This window comes from Aquarana catesbeiana, linkage group LG08 (assembly GCF_042186555.1).
Source record: "Aquarana catesbeiana isolate 2022-GZ linkage group LG08, ASM4218655v1, whole genome shotgun sequence".
In the NCBI taxonomy this organism is placed as follows: Eukaryota; Metazoa; Chordata; class Amphibia; order Anura; family Ranidae; genus Aquarana; species Aquarana catesbeiana.
The window spans coordinates 23250544-23266590 of NC_133331.1; the positions used below are offsets into that span (position 1 = coordinate 23250544).

Below are 16047 nucleotides of genomic sequence, written 5' to 3' on the forward strand. Positions count from 1 at the left end.
CGCGACCGCACTCCTGAGGAAGTATGAGGGTTGGGGAGAAAAAAAAAAAAAAAAGTTAGCTCCCATATATTAGAAATATTCTGTTAGGCTGAGTTCACACTATTGCAAACTGGATGAAGGCACGTTTTTTATGTGTTCCAGTGCATTTTTTTTCCCCCGTCATTTTTCTTAACTTGAAATAAGGACATGTGCATTTTTGATGCGTTTTTTTTTTTTTTTTTTTTTTTTTTTTTTTTTTTCAGCATTCCAGTGCAGGAAAAATGCAGCATGTTCTACTTTTTTTTTTTTTTTCTGGAATAGACTGCACTGGAACTGCAAGCACTGGTGTGAACTATGCCATTGAAAACCACATAACTTACTTTCCATGCATTTTTGATGCGAAAAAAAACACACACTGGACTGCCTGTGGCGTGAACGGGCCCTCAGATATTTTATATAAAATATGGTTAATAAAAATATTTTTTTAAATAGACATATACCACATTTATATAAATACAGATGAATAGGTATAACAGAGCCAACAGGTACACGGGAACTACAATCAAAAGTAGTATAAAAGTCCCCATAAGACGTTACTTACGGCTCAGCATTGCCTGCAGGGATGACACACAGGAGGCACAGGGCCAGCAGACTTCTCCTCTCCATGTCACCAGGTATACAACTCCTCACACCTGTCCCAGATCTTCATCGCTCACCTGTCTATATACACCTGAGAAGGGGGCGGGGACTTCCTCCTTCCTCATCCTCTTCAGCCAAGACCGGCTAAGATGAAGACATGTAAATATACTGTGATGTATTCTCCTTCTGTGAGCTCCTCGTACGTCAGTAATAGGCTCCAGTTACCGCTCCTGCTTTACAGGTCATTAGGTAAGAAGGTCATTTGGATTTGGGGACCGTCCAAAAATATATGAAAATGTGTTTAAATACTTGCCCCCCGGAAGGTTTAAACCCCCCCCATGACCGGGGCACTTTTTGCTATTCCGCACTGCGCTATTTCAACTGGAAGCTTTGCGGTCATGCAACGCTGTATCCAAATGAAATTTATATTATTTTTTCCCACAAATAGAGCTTTCTTTTGGTGGTATTCGAACACCTCACCTTTTTATTTTTTGCGCTGCAAACAAAAAAAAGTTCGACAATTTTGAAAAAAAAAAAAAAAAAAATTTTTTACTTTTTGCTATAAAACATATCCAATAAAAAAAATGTAAAAAATAAAATTTTCTTCATTTAGACCAATATGTATTCTGCTACATGTTTTTAGTAAAAAATAAATAATCCCAACTAGCGTATATTGCTTTTGCACAAAAGTTATAGCATTTTTAAAATATTTTTTTACTAGAAATGGCGGCGATCAGCTTTTTTTTTTTTTTTTTTTTTTTTTTTTATGGGACTGCGATATTGCGGCGGCAGACAAATCTGACAGGCTGCTTTCACACTGCTTTTCAGCCGCTAGCGGGTGCTTTTAACCCCAAATAAGGGGTTAAAAATGCCCGTGTTGCGGCACTTCCGAAGCGCTGCCCATTCATTTCAATGGGCAGGGTGTTTTGGGAGCTCCTAAACCAACCCCAAAGATGCTCTTTGCAGGACTTTTCCTAACGTCCCACAAGCGCACCACCCCAGTGTGAAAAGTCACACTGAAATGAATGGGAGGCAGCTTTCAGGTGCTTTACAGGTGCTATTTCTAGCGCTAAAACACCTGAAAATGTCCTGTGAAAGGGGTCTAAGTGACACTTTTTGGGGATACAATACAGTGATCAGTGCTAAAAAAAATGCACTGTCACTGTACTGACATTGGCAGGGAAGGGGTTAACAGGGGCGAATAAAGGGTTAAATGTGTCCCTAGGGGGTGCTTTCTAATTGTTGGGGGGATGCTTTTTTACTAAAGGAAAACAGAGATCTGTGTTTCTGCTTAGCAGAAACACAAGATCTCCATTTTCCCCTCTGGTGGACATCGGGTCCACTGGACACGTTGATTGGCTCCCACTGTGTCCAATCACAGCGGGGGAGGGTCTCCTGGAGGCGCACGCATTCCCAGACCAGGAAGAAGGTACGTGATTTTGCGCTTAATGACCGCTCTGCCGCAGTATATGTACGTTGGACAGTCCTTAAGCGGTTAATATATAAAGGGTAACTCCACTTACGTGGGGTAAAAAAATGGCAAATAAAGAAAAAATTATATATCGTATACAATTGCAAGACAAGTCATATTGTAATTGACTGTTATTAAAAATGACCTTTCCTTCTTGATCTGCAGCCGCTGTAATTTTCTGAAAATGCAATATGGCCACCTGGGATGTGTACAGAACACCCCCCATAAACATCATTTCCTTGAGCCTGATTGGCTCACTGGTTTTCCTAGAAGTCTGCACTAAGACACAAGTCAGATTGCTGACATCCCCTGCAACCAGGATTCTTGTTGCATCAGAGGAGGGCGGGGTCGTCCGTACACGTCGGTGGGAAACCCCGGCGTTTCCCCTTGTCAGAGGGTACGGGTCATGTGACGGGTGGCCCCGCCCTGAGCTACATAAGAGCTGTCAAGCTGGCGCCGCATCATTGGCTGGGTGCGTCCGGCGGAGGCAGGATCCTGTGCGTGTTCCTCGCTGGAGTCACTGGAGATCATCTATCGCTGGAGATTGAGAATTGGATTACATCACTGGAGTAGGAGCATGGATTTAATGGCTTACATCACTGGAATCTCCTTTTTTTTTTTTTTTTTTTTTTTTTTTTTTTAATTTTTTTTATTTTTAATACAGGACTTGTCCCAAGCTGTCTCCTGTGGTTTTTAACATTTTGACACTTTCTTTTTGTGAAATGGTAGGGGTACATTTGTACCCTGTTACCATTTCACACGGGGGGAAGGCCGGGATCTGGGGGTCCCCTTGTTAAAGGGGGCTTCCAGATTCCGATAAGCCCCCCACCCACAGACCCCCCACAACCACCGGGCAAGGGTTGTGGGGGTGAGGCCTTTGTCCCTATCAACCTGGGGACATCCTCCCCATGTTGAGGGCATGTGGCCTGGTACGGTTCAGGAGGGGGGGGCGTTCTCTCATCCCTCCCTCTTTTCCTGAGGCCTGCGAGGTTGTGTGCTCAAATAAGGTTCTGGTGTGTATTTTTGGGGGAACCTCACGCCGTTTTAATTTTGGTGCGTAGTTCCCCTTAAAATCCATACTAGACCTGAAGGGTCTGGTATGGATTTTTGGGGGGAACCCCACGCTTTTTTTTTTTTTTAATGACTTTTATGTGTATTGTTGGGACCGACAATTCATTAATAGCCGGCTCTAGCGCTAGTACTTTTAAATGACTTTTTTTTTCCTTTAGAAATGTCATTTTGCTGTCAGACTGTTCTAAACACAGGAAACATGCGCTATTTTACAGGCATACTATAGACACCCCCCAGGTATGAAATTTAAAGGAATATTTCACTTTTTTTGTTTCACTTTAAGCAATATTAAAATCACTGCTTCCGAAATGTTCATTTTTAAAACTTTTTTTTTTTTTGATCCATGTCCCCTGGGGCAGGACTCAGATACCCAAACACTTTTTATGACAATAACTTGCATATTAACCTTTAAAATTAGCACTTTATATTTCTCCCATAGACTTTTAAAGGGTGTTCCGCGGCTTTTCGAATTTACCGCGAACACCCCAAATTGTTCACTATTCGGCGAGCAGCCAATAGCAAAAGATAAGAATCTGCAACAAAGTTTGCTAAAATCCTTGCAATGTACATAAATCACCGGGGGGGGGGGGGGGGGGCTCAGCTCATAAGTCATTTTAGAACAAGTTTCTGAAAGTTTGTTTTTGTTTTCCATAATATTGCATATTGTACCATATTTGCCATTCAGAAGGGACATAACACCCATCATGGTATCCCAGAATGCATCGTACTGGCTTCTTGTCCTCAAGGCAGAACAATTTTCCATATCTAAGGATGCAACCCTGTCAGGGAATCTGTTTGCATCATGAAATACAATGCAGCTACTGTAGACCTAAAAATCAAGGTCCTCTTATCCTGAATGCACATAAAACCAGCTGGATTAGACTTCCTTCTAAAATGTTTTAGTTTGTTTAATTCTCAAATGCATTCATTATTTACAGTAATTTGTATTTTGTACCGTAATCTCACTGGGGTGTCAGCTATGTCCTCCCTTAGGCCGCAGATGCTCTTTAAGGTTTAGGTTTCACAATAAGCATTTGAAGGTTGATTAATTCATTGAAATAAAGCAGGTAAAAACAGAACAACAGTCACATAATAATTGCCCTCTTAATAGGCTGCTAGTGTTTAAGTACAGTGGAACCTCAGATTGCGAGTAACATGGTTAACAAGCGTTTCGCAATACGAGCACTGTATTTTTAAAAATCGTAACTCGGTTTGCAGTACCGCGTTTGGCCTGAGGTGAGGGGGCGCCGTTCGGAATTGCACAGAAAGGCCAGAGGCCAGCTGACCTTGGCAAACCTCAGGAACGGAATCTTTCAGAGGTTTCCGAGGTCAGCCAAGGTGTCCTCGGGTCTTTCCGGCCGTTTCCGAGGCTCTCCCGCGCCCCCCCCCCACCTCTGGCCACATGCAGCATTGCATGCCATTGAGGTCAATGCGGAACAAATTATTTTCGTTTCCATTGACTTCAATGGGGAAACTCGCTTTCATATGCGAGTACTTTGGATTACGAGCATTCTCCTGGAACAGATTATGCTCGTAATCCGAGGTTCCACTGTATACTGAAATTAGTTTTTGGCCTCCTTGTAGCCAGGGAGTGCAGTGGTTGTTTGTGTCTGTTCTAGGTTCTGCTGGTGCAGGCTCAGCTACTTTCCCCTGCATCCCACTGAATGTTGGGATATAGCGGCCAGGAGAGTTTGACCCTGGCCTGCACATTCATGCCCTTTCAGCCAATCCCTGGTCAGGAAAGTAAGTAACCAGCAGTGGACTGATAGGGGTACAAAAAGGCTGAGACCTATAACAGGTTTCTCTTGTTCATGGGGAAGTAAGACCCAGGCTACAGCACTGAAGAAATCCTTTTTGGGGTCCCCAGCCCCAGTTAGGGCACGGGGGTCACCGCCCAGATCATCACGAGGAAGTGCTGAAAGCTCTACAGAGGATCCAGGCTGCAGGCATCAAGTACAGAGCCTGGCTGGCACTAGCAGGAGGCTTTACGGTATCAAGGGCACAGTGAGTTTTAGCCTTAAGGACTCTAAAGACTTTCCTTGCCACCTTTGGGAGAGCTTATTACAGTTTATTCAGCACTATACTCCTGTTGAGGAGATCCTGTTTTGAATTTCATTTAACCTTCACATCCAAGAGGGTAGTTAAAGCAGATCAGCTTTTTTTTTTTTTATTTTATTTTGTCAAAAAGATTTATTAAGCAATGCCAAACTTACAGACATATAGGTTCCAAATATATAGTATGATAAAAATGTAGACTGCAATATTTAAGTTACAAAGATACAAATAGTGCAATAAAACAGTATAGTTAAGTGCCACCTCAAGCCTATACCAGGGCCACATAAGTCCCACCATCCAACCGCTATCCATGATTGTATACATATCATGACCCCAGCAGCAGAGCCGTACAAAGAATATATACTAATAGACATGTGCACTGAAAAAAATGTGTTTTGTTTTCGTTTCATTCGGTTTTTTTTTTTTTTTTTTTTCGGAAATTTGAAAATTCCGATTTTCAAATGTTTTCGAATTTTCCTATTTTTCGAATTTCAGAATTTTTGAATTCTGAATTTTCATATTTTCGGAATTCGAAAATTAGGAAATTCAGAAATTCGAAAATTAGAAAATCTGAAAAAAAGAGAAAATCAGGAAAAATTTGAAATAATAACTAACTATTAAATTATAGGTATTGGAGTTTCCTTTCAAATTTGGCCGTGAACGTCACAAATAAAAATGTATCTAAAGTTACGAATTATCCGAAATAACGAATGCCGCATCTAAACAAATGGAATGGAACAAATTAATAATAAATAATAAAGAGGTTTTAATTATTATTATTATTATTATTCGTTATTTCAGATAACTAGTTCAAATTCGTTCACCAACAACCAAATTTGAAAGGAAATTCCAATACCTATAATTTAATATTTATTATTAGTTATTTCAGATTTTTGGGTTTTCGAATTTTCAGATTTTCATTCTTTTGAATGTTCAGATTTTCATTCTTATTTTTGGATTTTAAAATTTCCTCATTTCCGAATTTTGAATTTTTCCGATTTTCCAAATTTTCGGAAATTTTTAAATTTTGAAATTTCAAAAATTCGGAATTTCGGAAATTAAAGAATTTGTTAAACGAATTCGGAACTAAACGAATTGCACATGTCTACTAAAAAATAAAAATAAGAAAAAAGATCAATTGATCCATGATCAGGTCAACAGGTCATGAACATCCAACCAGCCCCCCCAGACCCCATCCAACTTAGATGGGCATCCCCGATACTGGTAAATGACACACTTGTACCTAAGGGTGGTTCCCATTTGATCTATCCATTCTTTGAGCGAAGAGGAGGAAGAACTTTTCCAATGAAGCAGCAAAGTGTTACATGCCTGAAACAAGGCCCTAGAGAGCGCCTCCCTAGTAAATGTATCTAGACAAAAAGAAACGAACGGTAATATTATGCCAATATAGTGCCACATCCAGTATTGAAAGCAGAAAAGAAAATATCCCCCTAAGGTGGACTTTAAAGGCATATAAGAGTATAGTTGAAAGAGTATACAAAGTATTTATAATGTAAAAAATGATTTATTAGTGATTAAACATAGTCGCTAACTATGTGTGTGTATGTATATATGTGTGTGTGTGTGTGTGTGTGTGTGTGTGTGTATGTATGTATGTATGTATGTATGTATATTATATTTAGTGGAATGTCTAGACAGTTTATGATATTGTCACCATATTTAAAACACATATGAAGTCCTCTTTGCACCAACGCGTTTCTGAGTACAATCTTTCTCCTTCGGGGGTGTATGAAGAGGAAAATATATCTATAACATAGTAAACCACTTCCCGACTGCCTCACGCAGATATACTGCTGCAGAAGGGCGCGTACAGGCAGATTAACCGCTTCCCGACCGCCCACTGTATATTGACGTCCTTTTTTTAAAGATGGATATCTCTGTAACGGCAGCAGCTGCTGCCACAACCGAGGTATCCATCTTTAGGGCTGGCGATTCTGTACACGATAACGGTGGTCTCTGCGGCGGGTTCGCCGCGAGATCACCGTTATCGGTGGTGGGAGAGGTGCCACCCCCCCTCCTGCCGCTCTCCCGCGCTCTCTGCCGCTTACCGGAGCCGTCAGTAGCGGCGGAGGAGATCGGGACCTGTCACCGCTGAGGTACTGAGACGAGTGAGGCCAAGATGGCCCCCACCCGTCTCTATACCATGTGACGGCCGGAGCGACGTCATTACGACGGCTCCGCCCACTTCTCTTAAAGGCACAATTTTTTTGTGTCATATTTTTTTTAAACAACTTTTTTTTTTTTTTTTTTGCAATTTAGTCTAAATATGAGATCTGAGGACTTTTTGACCTCAGATCTCATATTTAAGAGGACCTGTCATGTTTTTTTCTATTACAAGGGATGTTTACATTCCTAGTAATAGGAATAAAAGTGATCCAAATTGTTTTTTTTTTTAAAAAACAGTGAAAAAATAAATAAAATAAAGTAAAATAAAAAAAAAAAAAAATTTTAAAGTGCCCTGTCCCGACGAGCTCGCGCGCAGAAGTGAACGCATACGTGAGTAGCGCCCGCATATGAAAACGGTGGTCAAACCACACATGTGAGGTATCACCGCGACCGGTAGAGTGAGAGCAATAATTCTAGCCCTAGACCTCCTCTGTAACGCAAAACATGCAATCTGTAGAATTTTTTAAACGTCGCCTATGGAGATTTTTAAGGGTAAAAGTTTGACGCCATTCCACGAGCGGGCGCAATTTTAAAGCGTGACATGATGGGTATCAATTTACTTGGCGTAACATTATATTTCACAATATAAAAAAAATTGGGCTAACTTTACTGGTTTTTTGCAAAAAAAAAAAAAAAAAAAAGTGAATTTTTTCCAAAAAAAGTGCGCTTAGAAGACCGCTGCACAAATACGGTGCAAAAAAAGTATTGCAATGACCGCTATTTTATTCTCTAGGGTGTTAGAACCCCCAAACATTATATTTTTTTTTCTAAGTAATTTTCTAGCAAAAAAACCTGTTTTAAACTCTTAAACACCTAAAATCCAAAACGAGGCTGGTTTTGAAGTGGTTAATATACCTGTACATTGCGCTTTAAGAGGTGGCTCCTGGGCACGCGGACCCGATGTCTGCGGGGAAACCCGCGATCATCTCACGGTGAGGAAGAACGGGGAGATGCTGATGTAAACAAGCATCTCCCCATTCTGCCTAGTGAAACTGTCACTGATATCTGCTCCCTGTAATCGGGAGCAGTGATCAGTATCGTGTCACACACAGCCCACCTCCCCCTCACAGTTAGAATCACTCCCTAGGACACCCTTAACCCCTACAGCGCCACCTAGTGGTTAACCCCCTCACTGCCAGTAAAATTATTACAGTAATCAATGCAATTTTTTAGTATTAATGCCAGTGGTCCCAAAAATGTGTCAAAATTGTCCGATGTGTCCGCCATAATGTCGCGGGCACGATAAAAATCGCTGATCGCCGCCATTACTAGTAAAAAAAATTTAATAAAAATGCCTTAAAACTATCCCCTATTTTGTAGATGCTATAACTTTTGCACAAACCAATCAACAAACGCTTATTGCAAATTTTTTTTTTTTATTACCAAAAATATGTAGAAGAATACGCATCGGCCTAAACTGAGGGAAAAAATGTTTTTTTTTTTTATATATTTTTGGGGGATATTTATTATATCAAAAAATGCTGTTTTGTTTTTTTGTTTTTTTTTGTTTTTTTTTTTTTTTCAAAATTGTCGCTATTTTTTTGTTCATAGCGCAAAAAATAAGAACCGCAGAGGTGATCAAATACCACCAAAAGAAAGATCTATTTGTGGGGGGAAAAAAGGATGTCAATTTTGTTTTGGAGCCACGTCGCACGACCGCGCAATTGTCAGTTAAAGAGGCGCAGTGCCGAATCGCAAAAAGTGCTCTGGTCTTCAGCCAGCAAAATGGTCCGGGGCTTAAGTGGTTAAAGAACAGTACATTTCTGGTAATAAAGGGTTATAATCTAGCAAGTGATTGTATAGAGAGTTTAACTCATACACTTACATAGTTATTGGTGGCAAGAAGAATTTCAACCTTCCATCATGTAACGTTTAAAAACAAGAGAAATTATATATAGCAGTAAGAGCTGTGTCTGTAGATTTGCTATATCAAAGCATATAGGCATCAAGAACAGTCTCTAAAGGACTGAGTGCTGTAAATAATACCCCCAGGGAAAGGGCTTAAAGCCCCTTCCACATTCCACAGCAGAGGAGTGGCCAAAGGGTTATACTGGAGCCCAGGCGGAAAACCCTGTAATGAAGAACAATTTTAAAAATGTAACCCCAAACAGGAACAACGGTGTATTCATATAAACATTTAAAGTGTGTGTGTGTGTGTATGTATGTATGTATGTATGTATGTATGTATGTATATGTATATGTATATATATATATATATATATATATATGTATATATATATATATATATATATATATATATATATATATATATATATATATATATATATATATATTATATTCCCTCAATCTCGTTAATGTGGTGTACTTGAGTACAGCCAAAGCAGAAGAAGCCGCAACAAATGGAAAAGGTGATAGCAGCTGCAGAATATACAACAATGGCCTATTAATTTAAGAGTAAAATATATATATATATATATATATATATATATATATATATATATATATATATATATATATATATATAATAATTTATATATATATATACACACACACAGTGGGGACGGAAAGTATTCAGACCCCCTTCAATTTTTCACTCTTTGTTATATTGCAGCCATTTGCAAAATTCATTTAAGTTCATTTTTTGTCCTCATTAATGTACACACAGCACCCCATATTGACAGAAAAACACAGAATTGTTGACATTTTTGCAGATTTATTAAAAAAGAAAAACTGAAATATCACATGGTTCTAAGTATTCAGACCCTTTGCTCAGTATTTAGTAGAGGCCCCCTTTTGATCTAATACAGCCATGAGTCTTTTTGGGAAAGATGCAACAAGTTTTTCACACCTGGATTTGGGGATCCTCTGCCATTCCTCCTTGCAGATCCTCTCCAGTTCTGTCAGGTTGGATGGTAAACGTTGGTGGACAGCCATTTTTAGGTCTTTCCAGAGATGCTCAATTGGGTTTAAGTCATTTGTTGTGAAGCCACTCCTTCATTATTTTAGCTGTGTGCTTAGGGTCATTGTCTTGTTGGAAGGTAAACTTTCGGCCCAGTCTGAGGTCTTGAGCACTCTGGAGAAGGTTTTCATCCAGGATATTCCTGTACTTGGCCGCATTAATCTTTCCCTCAATTGCAACCAGTCATCCTGTCCCTGCAGCTGAAAAACACCCCCACAGCATGATGCTGCCCCCACCATGCTTCACTGTTGGGACTGTATTGGACAGGTGATGAGCAGTGCCTGGTTTTCTCCACACATACCGCTTAGAAGTAAGGCCAAAAAGTTCTATCTTGGTTTCATGAGACCAGAGAATCTTATTTCTCACCATCTTGGAGTCCTTAAGGTGTTTTTTTTTTTTTTTTTTATCAAACTCCATGCGGGCTATTATGTGTCTTGCACTGAGGAGTGGCTTCCGTTGGGCCACTCTGCCATAAAGCCCCGACTGGTGGAGGGCTGCAGTGATGGTTGACTTTCTACAACTTTCTCCCATCTCTCGACTGCATCTCTGGAGCTCATCCACAGTGATCTTTGGGTTCTTCTTTACCTCTCTCACCAAGGCTCTTCTCCCCCGATAGCTCAGTTTGGCCGGACGGCAAGCTCTAGGAAGGGTTCTGGTCGTCCCAAACGTCTTCCATTTAAGGATTATGGAGGCCACTGTGCTCTTAGGAACCTTAAGTGCAGCAGAAATGTTTTGTAACCTTGGCCAGATCTGTACCTTGCCACAATTCTGTCTCTGTGCTCTTCAGGCAGTTCCTTTTGACCTCATGATTCTCATTTGCTCTGACATGCACTGTGAACTGTAAGGTCTTATATAGACAGGTATGTGGCTTTCCTAATCAAGTCCAATCAGTATAATCAAACACAGATGGACTCACATGAAGGTGTAGAACCATCTCAAGGATGATCAGAAGAAATGGACAGCACCTGAGTTAAATATGAGTTTCACAGCAAAGGGTCTGAATACTTAGGACCATGTGATATTTCAGTTTTTCTTTTTTAATAAATCTGCAAAAATGTCAACAATTCTGTGTTTTTCTGTCAATATGGGGTGCTGTGTGTACATTAATGAGGACAAAAAATGAACTTAAATGATTTTAGCAAATGGCTGCAATATAACAAAGTGAAAAATTTAAGGGGGTCTGAATACTTTCCGTCCCCACTGTATATATACATACATAACTGGCCCATAATTAAGTGTATTTGTCTAATGGGTATAATATGTATATTGCAATAATTAAAATTAAAAGTGGCCAAAGATATTCAGGGTAATGTGTATATATTAGAAATTAGATTAATATAAAATGCACATATAGGTTATATTGTAAATAAAACATTAATTGGCCATTCCCACAGTGTATTGTATAGAGCACAAGCTTAAAAAGAGAGGGGTAACAATTAGAAGTAGTGAAAAATGTAAATATTGGCAAAGCAGAGCTTTTAAAAACGTGTTTTACCTTTTAAACAGAGTCCTTTGAATGATCAGCCGCACGTCCCGGACAATTGCAGGACATTTGGAGTAATATACATGTTGCAGTGTGGCTGTGGCTGTTTTTAAATTGGAAAAACTAAACTAAAATTTTGGAGGAGGGCATACAGGCATATTAGAAGTATGTAGGTATGGAATCCCGATCTTCCTTTGGGACGCCATGTTCAACTAGTACATGGTGGAAAGTTCCCAAATGTTAAATTTTTAATATTGGTTCGGATACACCCTAGCTCCAGAGGGGGGGATTGGAATAAAACCCTCCTCCAAATGGAGCTACGGTGGATCCATCAGCTCAAGGCCACACAGCCCCCAGGGTTAAACAAAGCTATATGCTTCAAACCATTCCTCGAGGGTTTCTCCTCGGGTGGAATGGAAAAATGAGAGAGAGAGAGAGAGAGAGAGAGAGAGACCTATTCAACCCTTAAACTATTCAGATTTGGGACGCCACTTTTGCCCCTTTCATATATACATATATTTCTCTCCTTTTTTTTCTCTTCCCACCTTTTTTTCTTTGTATACTCTCTGCTATATATATTTTTCCAATTTACACTAACATCATCTGCCTGTATAAAAATATATATGTATGTTTTTTATCATTACTAATTGTGTTGTCTGTTCAATGTTTTAATGGCAATACGCATATTTGCACCTTTTTATATCATCTGTATATAATAATTATTAATTTTTTTACTCTTCATTTTTTCCCTTGCCCCGCAGCCTGGCCATTTAGATTGCCCGGCACACCAAGCTGCCCGGATATCACAATCCGCGGCGGCTACAGGAGGCCACAGATGTTTTCTCATCTTTGTCTGTCCTTCATCTTGCCACTCCGGCGGAAATGCGCAGTCCGCCGGTGAGGCTGTTTGTGTCGGTGGACTGCGTGCGTGTGACGTCGTTCCCGACGTGCGGGCGCCTCAAGCATGCGCGTTGGAGAAGGGGCCATGCGCATACAGTCCAGGGGGCCTCCGTGGATTACCCTGTGTCCGCCTCTCAATTAATGATTTATCCTCCCCATATTCAGGTGTCTCACATCAGACCCAATAATGACCAACTGAGAAATGCATCCCAGCTTAGACTCTCTATAAATTTATGGCAGCTTATGGGGTGGCGCAGACAGGGGCATGGCGCAGACATCACGGCTCTTTCCTGAGTGGCTCTGTCATGAGTGATGCGCAGTTTCACCGACGCAGTTTAACGAAAGCAGGATAACTAAAGCTGGATGAACAACAGGAACTCTGCTCCACTCTGCAAGACGACAAGCAAACCACCTTTTGAAATTTATTTTATATTAGGTTAGTTACCCACTCTCTATCCACTAACATGCTCCTTATTCTCTTCCTTCTCACTTTGGTGTCTTCTATCCTCAAATTTTCTTTACTCTACCCCTCCTCTCTTCCCTGCAGCATGCACATATCACCCTCACTCCTACCCTCTCCCTACTATGGCACCCATCATCTCCTGCAGTTGCTGCACCCACATGCTGAAATAAACACCAGGGCCACTAGACACGTGCGCTCATGCACATCTCACTCCCACCTTGCCTTCCTCGCCCTCCTCCTTCTCCTAGTCTCAGGTGACATTTCTCCTAATCCTGGTCCGCCATTTTCCAAATGCAAGCAACATATCCAATACCCCTCCCCCTCTGGCAACCACCGCAATCCACCCAGTTTAATTTCTATCCCCCTGCTTCCTCAAAGCACCCCACCAATCTCATGTGCCCTTTGGAACGCCCGCTCCATCTGTAACAAGCTAACATCTGTACATGACCTCTTCATCTCTCATGGCTTGAACATACTCGCCATAACAGAAACCTGGCTGCAAAATTTTGACTCAGCTTCTCCTGCTGCCCTCTCCCATGGTGGTCTCCATTGGACTCACTCCTCCAGACCCAACAGACAGAAAGGAGGTGGAGTTGGCTTCCTTCTGTCCCCACAAAGCACCTTCCAAGTCCTTACTGTCCCTCCCTCTCTATCCCTCTCTTCTTTCGAGATGCACTGTATTCGTCTGTTTTCTCCCATTTCTCTGAGGATTGCAGCAATTTATAGGCCTCCAGGACCGGTATCGTGCTTCATTGATGACTTTGCTGCCTGGCTACCCTACTTTCTCTCCTCTGAAATACCCACCATTATTCTTGGTGACTTTAACATTCCTGTCAATGTTAACAGCCCAACTACAGCTAAACTTCTCAACTTAACCTCATCTTTTGACCTAACCCAATGGACACATACTTCCACTCACTCCAATGGTAATACCCTTGACCTTGTATTCTCCCATCTCTGCAACCCTGGCAACCTCACCAACACCCCCTTTCCTCTATCTGATCACAACCTCATTACTTTCACTGTATCCTTGCCTCCAACCACCCATCCCTCCAAGCAGCAAACCATTACTTGTAGAAACCTTCGCCACTTTAACCCTTCTCTTCTCTATTCTGCTACTGACCACCTATATGACATAATCTCTCCCCTGTCCTGTCCTGACGTCGCCACTTCTGTCTACAACAGTTCACTCTCATCATCACTAGATGCACTTGCTCCTCCAACCACACGCAGAATTAGGCCCCGACCGTTACAACCCTGGCAAACTGACAACACTAGAAATCTCAAGAGACATTGCCGTGCTCTTGAACGACTGTGGCGTAAAACCAAATGCCTGCAAGACTTCACCCTATATAAATCTGCCCTTCTAAAATACAATTCATGCCTCAATGCTGCCAAACAAGCCTACTTTGTCTCTCTTATTAATTCCTTGTCATCCAGTCCCCGTCGGCTCTTCTCAACCTTTAACTCTCTGCTTCGTCCACCACCCCCTCTACCCACTAACTCACTCACTGCCCAAGAGATTGCCAATCACTTCAAAGACAAGATTGATGCAATTCGTGAGGACATCTCCACCGTGCGTACGTCTTCCCCACCCATCATACCTTGCCCAGCAGCACATTCAACACTCTCCTCTTTTGAATTGGCTACTACGGAAGAGGTTACAAAAATTTTCTCGGATGCCCACCTAACCAACTGTCCCTTGGATCCTGTTCCCTCACAACTACTACGGTCACCCTCTTCTTCTATCCTATGCTCCCTCACCCACATCTTCAATCTCTCCCTTTCTAGTGGCATTTTCCCCTCCCCTCTAAAACATGCACAGATCACTCCCATTCTTAAAAAGCCCTCACTGGACCCTACCGACCTGAACAACTTAAGACCCATCTCATTACTCCCATTCACCTCTAAACTTCTAGAACGCTTAGTCTACAACCGTCTTAGCTCCTACCTCAATGAAAATAACCTTCTTGACCCCTTACAGTCTGGCTTTCGCTCGCAGCACTCCACGGAAACTACCTTACTAAAACTCACTAACGATTTACTAACTGCTAAAACCAACAGCCAGTACTCCATACTCCTACTACTTGACCTCTCTGCGGCCTTTGATACTGTTGACCACCCGCTCCTTCTCAATAAACTACATTCCCTTGGCCTCCGAGATTCTGCTCTATCCTGGTTCTCTGGCTATTTATCACAGCGCTCCTTCAGTGTCACCTACAACTCTGTCTCCTCCTCTCCATTGCCCCTTTCTGTGGGGGTCCCCCAAGGCTCGGTTCTTGGACCCCTTCTCTTCTCTATCTACACCTCCTCCCTTGGTCACTTAATAACTGCCCACGGCTTCCAATACCACTTATACGCTGATGACACCCAAATCTATCTGTCTACTCCTCACCTCACTCCTTCAGTCTCCTCTCGCATTACTAACTTACTAACTGACATATCAGCATGGATGTCGCACCATTTCCTTAAACTAAATCTCTCTAAAACTGAGCTATTACTATTCCCCCCCCCGCCCGTGCCCCCCTCCATGACTTTTCCATCAAAATCAACAATGCAACCATCAGTCCCTCCCCTCACGCCAGGGTACTAGGTGTAATCCTAGACTCTGACTTGTCATTTCAGCCTCAAATCCAATCGCTGTCAAAAGTTTGTAGAATTCACCTCCGTAACATCTCTAAAATTCGCCCTTTTTTAACAAATGAAACCACCAAGCTCCTCATTCACTCCCTTGTTATCTCTCGCCTGACTATTGCAACTCCCTTCTCATTGGCCTACCGCTCCATAGGCTATCCCCTCTTCAGTCTATCATGAATGCTGCTGCCAGACTTATCCACCTTACCAACCGCTCAGTGTCTGCCAACCCTCTACTTCAATCC

The 16047-nt window shown here is 41.6% G+C and overlaps 1 protein-coding gene across 2 annotated transcripts in view; it reads right to left on the bottom strand.

Annotated features, from left to right (window-relative positions):
• The window catches only part of LOC141105638 (ovostatin-like), a 208961-nt gene extending 208259 nt beyond the window's left edge, over positions 1-702 (bottom strand). For both annotated transcript variants that reach the window (XM_073595608.1, XM_073595607.1), the window contains exon 1: positions 581-702. In XM_073595608.1, coding sequence (XP_073451709.1) covers positions 581-645 — 65 coding nt within the window. In that variant the 5' untranslated portion in view covers positions 646-702. The remainder of the gene's footprint in view (positions 1-580) is intronic.
• Positions 703-16047: the final 15345 nt, after the last annotated feature.